Source organism: Hypomesus nipponensis, chromosome 17 (assembly GCF_054491055.1).
Source record: "Hypomesus nipponensis isolate SF chromosome 17, ASM5449105v1, whole genome shotgun sequence".
In the NCBI taxonomy this organism is placed as follows: domain Eukaryota; kingdom Metazoa; phylum Chordata; class Actinopteri; order Osmeriformes; family Osmeridae; genus Hypomesus; species Hypomesus nipponensis.
Genome location: NC_140377.1, coordinates 22212501 through 22222500, shown reverse-complemented (window position 1 = coordinate 22222500; position 10000 = coordinate 22212501). Strand labels below are relative to the sequence as shown.

The 10000-nt window shown below is 56.1% G+C and overlaps 1 protein-coding gene across 3 annotated transcripts in view; it reads right to left on the bottom strand.

Moving 5' to 3' along the window:
* Positions 1-4933: 4933 nt before the first annotated feature.
* LOC146254079 (uncharacterized) overlaps positions 4934-10000 on the bottom strand; it is a 10687-nt gene continuing 5620 nt past the window's right edge. For all 3 annotated transcript variants that reach the window (XM_084677398.1, XM_084677400.1, XM_084677399.1), the window contains 6 exons: positions 8744-8889; positions 8407-8575; positions 8073-8201; positions 7813-7948; positions 6021-6163; positions 4934-5851 (listed from right to left, as the gene is read on the bottom strand). In XM_084677398.1, the coding sequence (XP_084533524.1) occupies positions 6043-6163; positions 7813-7948; positions 8073-8201; positions 8407-8575; positions 8744-8889 (701 nt within the window). In that variant the 3' untranslated portion in view covers positions 4934-5851; positions 6021-6042. The remainder of the gene's footprint in view (positions 5852-6020; positions 6164-7812; positions 7949-8072; positions 8202-8406; positions 8576-8743; positions 8890-10000) is intronic.

Below are 10000 nucleotides of genomic sequence, written 5' to 3'. Positions count from 1 at the left end.
GGAGGGAGGTGGAGGAGGGAGGAGGAGGAGGGAGGAGGAGGAGGGAGGTGGAGGAGGGAGGTGGAGGAGGGAGGAGGAGGAGGGAGGTGGAGGAGGGAGGAGGAGGAGGGAGGAGGAAGAGGGAGGAGGAGGAGGGAGGTGGAGGAGGGAGGGGGAGGAGGGAGGAGGAGGGAGGAGGAGGAGGGAGGTGGAGGAGGGAGGAGGAGGAGGGAGGAGGAGGAGGGAGGTGGAGGAGGGAGGAGGGAGGAGGGAGGAGGAGGAGGGAGGAGGAGGAGGGAGGAGGAGGAGGGAGGTGGGTTGGCAGCCCAGAAGGGAGAGGCCATCTGCTTCCTGCAGACCTTGGACACACCTTACTATACTGCACTGTGTGTGTGTGTGTGTGTGTGTGTGTGTGTGTGTGAGTGTGTGTGTGTGGAGCTGGGGCCTGGGGCAGCACTGTGTGTGTGTGTGTGTGTGTGGGGGGGGGGTAGTAAACAGATGGAGAGCAGATATGTTTTGAAGCTGGAGTGAAATCGTTATATATCAGTGTGTGTGCTGAGCACTAGAGGAGTCCACACAGCACAACATGAAGGAGAACCTGGAGGAAGTGAATGAGTCATCATGGGTTACCATCATCCGTGTCATAATCACAGCTATCAGAGTCCTGTGGATAGAACTGCTCCAGTGCAGCGGATCAGAACAACAAGGCGTGTTGGAGAGTGGCTCGGTCTCACAACCCAGACACTAAGCCTGCACATCTACCTGTGAACCGTGAAGATGCAAACCATCCCCCACCACCCCTGTCATACACACGCACACATATGTGCACACACACACACACACACACACGATCCAGCGTTCCAGCGCAGAGAGCATCTCACCATGGATGAATTATGAGGGCATAAAATCCGTCTGGGAGAAAACAAGCTCAGAGGTAATACACTGTGTGTGTCTTCAGGGAGCGATCCCAACACACACAACCAACACACACACACACACACACAGACACACTGTGCTGCCCCCCCCCCTCACGACACCCACGCACCAAACACACACAGAGACACAATCAGAGAATCAGAGAGCAATAAAAGAAAGAGAAAAACAGATGGAGAGAGGAAGAAAAGTAAATGGGGAGGAGGGAGGGAGGGAGGGAGGGAGGGAGGGAGGGAGGGAGGGAGGGAGGGAGGGAGGGAGGGAGGGAGAGAGGGAGGGAGGGAGGGAGGGAGGGAGGGAGGGAGGGAGGGAGGGAGGGAGGGAGGGAGGGAGGGAGGGAGGGAGGGAGGGAGGGAGGGAGGGAGGGAGGGAGGGAGGGAGGGAGGGAGGGAGGGAGGGTGCTGTAGGACAGCGGTGCCTTGCCCCTAATGACCAGTGACAGGAGACCAGACAGGACCAGACACTGCTGGGGTCAGTCAGCAGTCAGGCCCACAGTCAGGGTGAGGATGGTCTTGCACACACACACACACCCCGATATAAGACCGGGACACACAAGTCTGATACTCAAGCAAAATCCCACCAAAACAACAAGACTAAACACAGCTCTTTTCTAAAAAACAGTTATTTACTACGACAAACAGCACTGGCAGAAGAAGAAACTAGCAAGACGAGGGAAAGAGGAGAGACAGATTTTGGGCTAGAGGAGGGAAGGAGGAGAGAGAGCAGGTGTGTGTGAGAGCAACAGTCTCAGGTGTAACAGGAGAGTCTTAGTGTCACAGTAGGAAGTCCTGTCAGTGTGTTTGTGCAGCCCAGTTCAAGACAATCTACGGCTGACCGAAGCTCTTTCCACGGTGAAAGTAAGGAGAACAGACATGTACAAACAGCAACACTGTCTCACATGAGCAGACCTAGATAAACAAGTGGGTTTCCGGTCTGGATTCACAACATGCAATGGTAGGGGCACATGGAACATGGAGAGAGGAGGATGTTCTACAACTTGGGTCACAGAAAAAGCAAGATCTCCTGTTCACCTAAAAACACTGTTTGATCTGAGAGAGCTGGAGCACATCAGAAGTGAAGAGAGATGTTTCCAGACAGACAGACAGACAGGCACAGTGGCAGACAGGCAGACAGACAGACACAGTGACAGACAGACAGGCATAGTGACAGACAGACAGACAGACAGACAAGCACAGTGGCAGACAGGCAGACAGACAGGCATAGTGACAGACAGACAGACAGACAGACAGGCAGACACAGTGACAGACAGACAGACAGACAGGCATAGTGACAGACAGGCACAGTGACAGGCAGACAGGCAGAGAGGCAGACAGGCAGAGAAGCAGACAGGCAGACACAGTGACAGACAGACAGACGTCCCTGTAGCTCACCTCTAATATATCGGATTCCTTCTCCACAGGCACTTAGACGGGGGCTGGCATCGCCCTGGTCTCTTCCCAGCAGAAGGACTGCGTCTCCCAGGATGCAGCAGGAGAGGCCGAGCCAGGGAACAGTGAGCTGCTCCCGGGGCGACGCTAGGCTAGGTGTCTGGAGCCGTAGTTCTGCTCCTCCACAGCTGAAACAGCCAGTCGTGTTTACTGGTCCTCTGCTCAGGAGGTGGCGGGGCTAGGCTGCTCCACGCTGCTCTGCAGAATACTGCACTCCACTGCGCTCTCTATCTCTCTCTCCCTCTCCCTCTCTCTTCCCTGCTCTACAGCCCAGAACTGGCTGCCAGAAGCACCAAGGACAGCAGAGAAAGACAGGAGGAGGGGGAGGAGGCAGAGAGAGGGAGGGATGGAGGAAGCAGAACAGGGAGGGGCAGGAGAGAGAGGGAGGTAGAACAGGGAGGGGGAGGAGAGAGAGGGAGGTAGAACAGGGAGGGGCAGGAGAGAGAGGCCGGTAGATAAAAAGACAGAGAGGGAGGAGGGAGGATGACAGGGGGAGGAGGGGGAGAGAGGAGGGAAGATGAGCTGAATTAGGGAACGGGGAGGAACAGGAGGCCTGTCTGGAGTAATCACAGGTCACGTCGGTCACATGACCACCAATCCTGTAGTCAGCTTCAGGTGATTCAGCCCGGGGGGAGGGGGAGGAAGAGGAGGGGGGAGCCAGTAAAAGCCTGGAGGGAGGAGAGGAGGGGGAGGGGAGAGAGGGAGGGAGGGAGGGAGGGAGGGGGAAAGAGCACAGAGGCCCAGTCAGCAGCACTCAGCTGATTACCAGGCTCACTACGGGGGAGTAACGACAGGTACACACATCTGAGGAGGGGGGGGAGAGAGGGGAGGGAAGGGAGGGGAGGGGGAGAGAGGGGAGGTAGGGAGGGGAGGGGGAGAGAGGGGAGGGAGGGAGGGGAGGGGGAGAGAGGGGAGGGAAGGGAGGGGAGGGGGAGAGAGGGGAGGTAGGGAGGGGAGGGGGAGAGAGGGGAGGGAAGGGAGGGGAGGGGGAGAGAGGGAAGGGAGGGGAGGGGGAGAGAGGGGAGGGAAGGGAGGGGAGGGGGAGAGAGGGGAGGGGAGGGGAGGGGGAGAGAGGGGAGGGGAGGGGAGGGGAGGGGGAGAGAGGGGAGGGGAGGGGAGGGGGAGAGAGGGGAGGGGAGGGGAGGGGGAGAGAGGGGAGGGGAGGGGAGGGGGAGAGAGGGGAGGGGAGGGGAGGGGGAGGGAGGGGAGGGGAGGGGAGGGAGGGGAGGGGAGGGGAGGGAAGGGAGGGGGAGAGAGGGGAGGGGGAGAGAGAGGGGAGGGGAGGGAGGGGAGGGGAGGGGAGGGGAGGGGAGGGAGGGGAGGGGAGGGGAGGGAAGGGAGGGGGAGAGAGGGGAGGGGGAGAGAGAGGGGAGGGGAGGGAGGGGAGGGAGGGGAGGGGAGGGGAGGGAAGGGAGGGGGAGAGAGGGGAGGGGGAGAGAGGGGAGGGGAGGGGAGGGGGAGAGAGGGGAGGGGAGGGGGAGAGAGGGGAGGGAAGGGGAGAGAGGGGAGGGGAGGGGGAGAGAGGGGAGGGGAGGGGGAGAGAGGGGAGGGGAGGGGGAGAGAGGGGAGGGAAGGGAGGGGAGGGGGAGAGAGGGGAGGGGAGGGGGAGAGAGGGGAGGGGAGGGGGAGAGAGGGGAAGGGAGGGAGGGGAGGGGGAGAGAGGGGAGGGAAGGGAGGGGAGGGGGAGAGAGGGGAGGTGGGAGGGGAGGGAAGGGAGGGGAGGGAAGGGAGGGGAGGGGGAGAGAGGGAGGGAAGGGAGGGGAGGGGGAGAGAGGGAGGTAGGGAGGGGAGGGGGAGGGAGGGAAGGGAGGGGAGGGGAGGTAGGGAGGAGGATAATGGGAGGGAGGGGTAATAGAGGTAGGGGGAGAGAGGGAGGGAGGGGAGAGAGGGAGAAAAGTGTGAGAGAGGAAGGGGTAGAGGGAGCAGGGACAGGGGGAGGGGGAGAGAGAGGGGGCAGGGAGAGGGAGAGAGGGAGGGAGGGGGATAAGGAGCGGGGAAGGGGGGGAACAACTATATGAGGAGAAAGACAGAGGAGATCTGAGAGGACTGGATATGACTGTTACCATGGCATCAGCATGGATCCATCAAATTCTCTCAGATCTATTAGAAAGCAGAGAGGGGAGGAGCCCATTTATCTCCCCTCTCCCCCTCTCTCTCCCCCCTCTATCTGTAGGTCTCTCTCCTCTCTCTCTCTTCCCTCTCTCTGCTCCCTTTCAGTGTCACATCTGGGCTCACCGTAACACATGACCATAAATCTGCTGCTGCTGATGTTAGTGTGTGTGCGTGTGTGTGTGCATGTGTGTGTGTGCATGTGTGCGCTCCCCGAAGGCATGACTGGAGGACTCTCATAACGCACTAATCAGATTGTCTCCCTTCTCACTTCCTCCTCTCACCTCTCTCTACACATCCTCTCTTCTTCCCTCTCTCGCCCACACCCACACTAAAGAGGCTTTTAGTACAACTCTCTGGACGCCAGGCTGATTCTGTTAGGCCCTGAGATCTTCTGCCCTCTAGTGTCCAGTTTCTGACACTACCTGGGGCCACTGACACTGTCAAAGAAAGACAAAGGCTCGTTGTTTTATTTCCATCCACAGTTTTATTATAATTTACTCTGGTAACACGAGGGTCCAACGACAGTCTAGCAAGAGAATTCCAGTTCTGCTCCAGAGTCAGCAGGGATGCTACACCACCCGAAAAACCTGGCCAGCAACCAGTAACTCCAACAGACAGTATTTACACATACACCCAGGCAGCCGACACACACGCACATGCACACACACACACACACACACACACACACGCTTGTTGGCGCAGACCGTACAGCCAGTCCTAAGATGCAGGTCAAACTGAGAGCAACCAAACAGTTAAAGAAGGAAAGTAAAAGTCCCATGACTCCCTGGTCTCCCAGTCCCGGTCTCCCAGTCCTGGACTCCCAGTGCTGGACTCCCAGTGCTGGCTGGGACAGAACCGTGAGACAGCAGTCTACTCTCCAAACCTCAGACAGCTGCTCTCTCCAGTCACGCCCTCTCAGAGCACAAACACAAAACCAGTGCATTATGGCGTCCCGAACATGAATCGGAATCAAAGTTCACCTCCGACAGTCAGGAGTTGGGGGTGACCCAGTCGACAAGGCTCCTCGCAGCGTCCTAAATCAGTCAAAGTTCCCAGTGTGAAGTTCTGTTTTGACAGCGTTGTGTTAAAAGTCTCGTCCGGGCTGAGCACAAGGGTTACTACCCTCTAGTTGTTGTCCCGGCGACGCTTATGATGACATCATCAGCCAGGCGGGGCTCCTCATCCCCTCCCCTCCTCCTCTCTCTGTGCGACGAGCAGAGAGCCAGGATGGGTGGATCATCTGAAACCACCGCCAAAGCTGCCTGGATACAGCGCCAACGGAGAGCTCTGATTGGTTGCAGTCTATCACGTGATGCAAGACTGTATCCAATCACAGTCGCCTTCAGTCCACCGGCCAACTTTCCACCTATTTAATAAAACTGAAAACAACATCCCTTTTAAACATGGTGAACACGGGAAACTACATGCACTTTTAACATCATGACATGGTGATGATTTTGAAAGTGGTAAATATTGAGTTTTTCTCCATGACAGACTTCTAGATTAAGGCCTTAGGCAGGAGAGGACAGCTGTAATGGATAAACTCACTTCAACCAATGATATTGGAGCGCTACGTCTGAGACTCCACCCCCTCCTGAGTGGTGTGGCCCCGCCCCGTGTCCTTGATTGACAAGTACATCTCCTCCTCGGGGTCGTAGTAGTAGAACTTCCTCAGGTAGATGATGAGAGGCCTGGGGGAGACGGGGGAGACAATGAGAGACTGGGGGGAGAGATGTTCTGCAGGTGTGGTGCAGGTGTGGTGCAGGTGTGGTAGATGTTCTGCAGGTGTGGTGCAGGTGTGGTAGATGTTCTGCAGGTGTGGTGCAGGTGTGGTAGATGTTCTGCAGGTGTGGTGGAGGTGTGGTAGATGTTCTGCAGGTGTGGTGCAGGTGTGGTAGATGTTCTGCAGGTGTGGTGCAGGTGTGGTAGATGTTCTGCAGGTGTGGTGCGGGTGTTGTGCAGGTGTGGTAGATGTTCTGCAGGTGTGGTGCAGGTGTGGTAGATGTTCTGCAGGTGTGGTGCAGGTGTTGTGCAGGTGTGGTAGATGTTCTGCAGGTGTGGTGCGGGTGTGGTGCAGGTGTGGTAGATGTTCTGCAGGTGTAGTGCAGGTGTGGTAGATGTTCTGCAGGTGTGGTGCAGGTGTGGTAGATGTTCTGCAGGTGTGGTGCAGGTGTGGTAGATGTTCTGCAGGTGTAGTGCAGGTGTGGTAGATGTTCTGCAGGTGTGGTGCGGGTGTTGTGCAGGTGTGGTAGATGTTCTGCAGGTGTGGTGCAGGTGTAGTGCAGGTGTAGTGCAGGTGTGGTAGATGTTCTGCAGGTGTGGTGCAGGTTATGTGCAGGTGTGGTAGATGTTCTGCAGGTGTGGTGCAGGTGTTGTGCAGGTGTGGTAGATGTTCTGCAGGTGTGGTGCGGGTGTGGTGCAGGTGTGGTAGATGTTCTGCAGGTGTAGTGCAGGTGTGGTAGATGTTCTGCAGGTGTGGTGCAGGTGTGGTAGATGTTCTGCAGGTGTGGTGCAGTTGTGGTAGATGTTCTGCAGGTGTGGTGCAGGTGTGGTAGATGTTCTGCAGGTGTGGTGCAGGTGTGGTAGATGTTCTGCAGGTGTAGTGCAGGTGTGGTAGATGTTCTGCAGGTGTGGTGCAGGTGTAGTGCAGGTGTAGTGCATGTTCTGCAGGTGTAGTGCAGGTGTGGTAGATGTTCTGCAGGTGTGGTGCAGGTGTAGTGCAGGTGTAGTAGATGTTCTGCAGGTGTAGTGCAGGTGTTGTGCAGGTGTTGTGCAGGTGTTGTGCAGGTGTGGTAGATGTTCTGCAGGTGTGGTGCGGGTGTTGTGCAGGTGTAGTAGATGTTCTGCAGGTGTAGTGCAGGTGTGGTAGATGTTCTGCAGGTGTGGTGCGGGTGTTGTGCAGGTGTGGTAGATGTTCTGCAGGTGTGGTGCAGGTGTAGTGCAGGTGTGGTAGATGTTCTGCAGGTGTTGTGCAGGTGTTGTGCAGGTGTGGTAGATGTTCTGCAGGTGTGGTGCAGGTGTGGTGCAGGTGTAGTGCAGGTGTGGTGCAGGTGTAGTGCAGGTGTAGTGCAGGTGTGGTGCAGGTGTGGTGCAGGTGTAGTGCAGGTGTGGTAGATGTTCTGCAGGTGTGGTAGATGTAGTGCAGGTGTGGTAGATGTTCTGCAGGTGTGGTAGATGTTCTGCAGGTGTGGTAGATGTTCTGCAGGTGTGGTGCAGGTGTAGTGCAGGTGTAGTGCAGGTGTAGTGCAGGTGTAGTGCTGGTGTGGCAGGTGTAGTGCAGGTGTTCTGCAGGTGTGGTAGATGTTCGCAGGTGTTGTGCAGGTGTGGTGCAGGAGCGTACGTGGGCAGAGGAAGCTCCTGGATGTGGTCGATCCTGATCTGCTGGCGGATGCAGAAGCGACAGAGGTGCTGCAGAGACTTGACGCTGCTGAACCGAGACACAGGGTAGAGAAGCTGCACCGGGGTGGGGGGCAGGCCTGGGACACACACACAGCAGATTCATGCATACATACGCGTATGCCCACATAGACACACGGTTATCAAAGACCTGATCAGCCTGCGTGCTAGTGTGATGACAGGGTCCAGTGAAGGTGTTCTCACCAGGTACTCGTGACCGCAGGAAGTAGAGAAACTTCCCGTTCTTGGAGTGCATGATGGCGCGCTCAATAAACTCCACCACGGAGTGACAACGGTCCTCAAACTTAGGGTGACACCACAAACTGAAGGTACCTACCAGTCAGAGAGTGACAGAGAGTTGAAGAGAGAGAGAACGAGAGAGAGAGAACGAGAGAGAGAGAGAGAGAGAGAGAGAACGAGAGAGAGAGAGAGAGAGAGAGAGAGAGAGAGAGAGCAATAAGGAAACTTCCCCAGGAGGAGCATGGAGAAACCAAAGTTGGTTGTGTGTGTGCGTGTGTGGTGTGTGTGTGTGTCTCACCTCGGTAGTGCTCCATGCGCGTGTGGTGTGTGACCCCCTGGGACCTGAAGCTGAGGCTGAGGATGTAGCGCGGGTCTGAACTGTCTCTGACCAGGAAGGAGCCATCCGGCCTGGCCTTCAACTTCATCTCAGCATCCTCCCAGTTCATAGGGCCCCAGTACCAGCCACACTGCAACACACACACACACACACACACACGTCACAAGGTAGAACAAAACAAACACAGGATACAAACAGGACTCGTTGTGAATGGGAGTGCGTCTGGATCACATTGTGTGCGTGTTCTCCAGTTGTCGCAGTCTGTTGGCAAAGCTATGTGTGTGTGTGTGTGAGGTACCTTCTCCAGCTCCCTCAGGCTGGTGGTGAAGCTGCTGGCATCTGGGCGGCTGAGGGGGCACAGCGTGGGCCGCTGGTGGAGTCTGGAGGAGGGGGGCCCGGCCCCCGGCAGGGGCACCGGCCTGGGAAGCCCCCTCAGGAACGTATCTGGAACACACACACACCCCAATAGGAGTTAACACACACACACACAGACAGGAATCCCACTAACACAATCATGAATCTGTCATTTGTCTCTGGTTCCTTGTCAGACAGTCCCCGTTGCCACATTTCTCCACCTGGACGGTCTCTGTCCTGTCATGACTGTGGCCTGGCTGATCTCATACACACATGACCTGGAGTTAACCAATCCCAGTGCAGCGTTTCAACTTCCTCCTCGCTGTTACTGAGCAACAACAACACCAGGAACCGCTTGTGTGAGCGCAAAAACACCGACAAGTAAAAGAGATAAGTAATCTCTCTCGAAACAAACCAAACCACAGAACTTACTCCAGTCTGCCTATTCAACTCATTGTGTTGCAAAACAATCCAGCCTTTGTAAAGGACTTGGGCCAATACAGTTACCAGCAGAGAAACCTCATTAATCCCAATCGTAACTGCGACTTTGTGACAACAAAGAAGAAGAGGGGGTCATTCAAATCAACTTTAGAGAAGACGGGAGCGTAATTTTGCATTGTTACGCATGATGAATTGTTTCTATTAGGAAATCAAATTAGCTTTCTCGGGCATCGGCCTGAACCAGACAATACGAGTTTTCAACAAGCTGCAGTTCACAGATCGATGTCGCCATCATCCCAATACTCCACCTCACCACAGACATCTGCAGCCTCGGCCCCTCACAGCTCCAAACACGTTCCCTCGTCTGCAGCCGCTCCATGATAGGTCAGTTCTGCGGGGCCTTGTGACTTGTTTAACCAGGTCACCACGGTTACATTTCAGACGCTCTAACATGACACTGACAGAGAGTGAAACACTATGACAGAGGTTCTGGAACACTCTTTAAAACATGCTGTGGTCGTCAAGAGCAGTGAGCAGGTGGGTTGTTCACACTGCACAGTTTCAGTTTACCAGCGTGAAATGAATCTCAAACTACACAGTCGTTCAAACTTCAAGGTGTTACTTTTAAGTGTCCCCATGCTTGGCCCGTACCGCTTTAACCAGCAACGCCACCGAAAAGCTTGTACTTAGCTGGCGCGGGCGGGCGGTGTTGGGAGAGAGAGGCTGGGTGTGAGACAGGAGAGAGGGGCTGGGTGTGAGA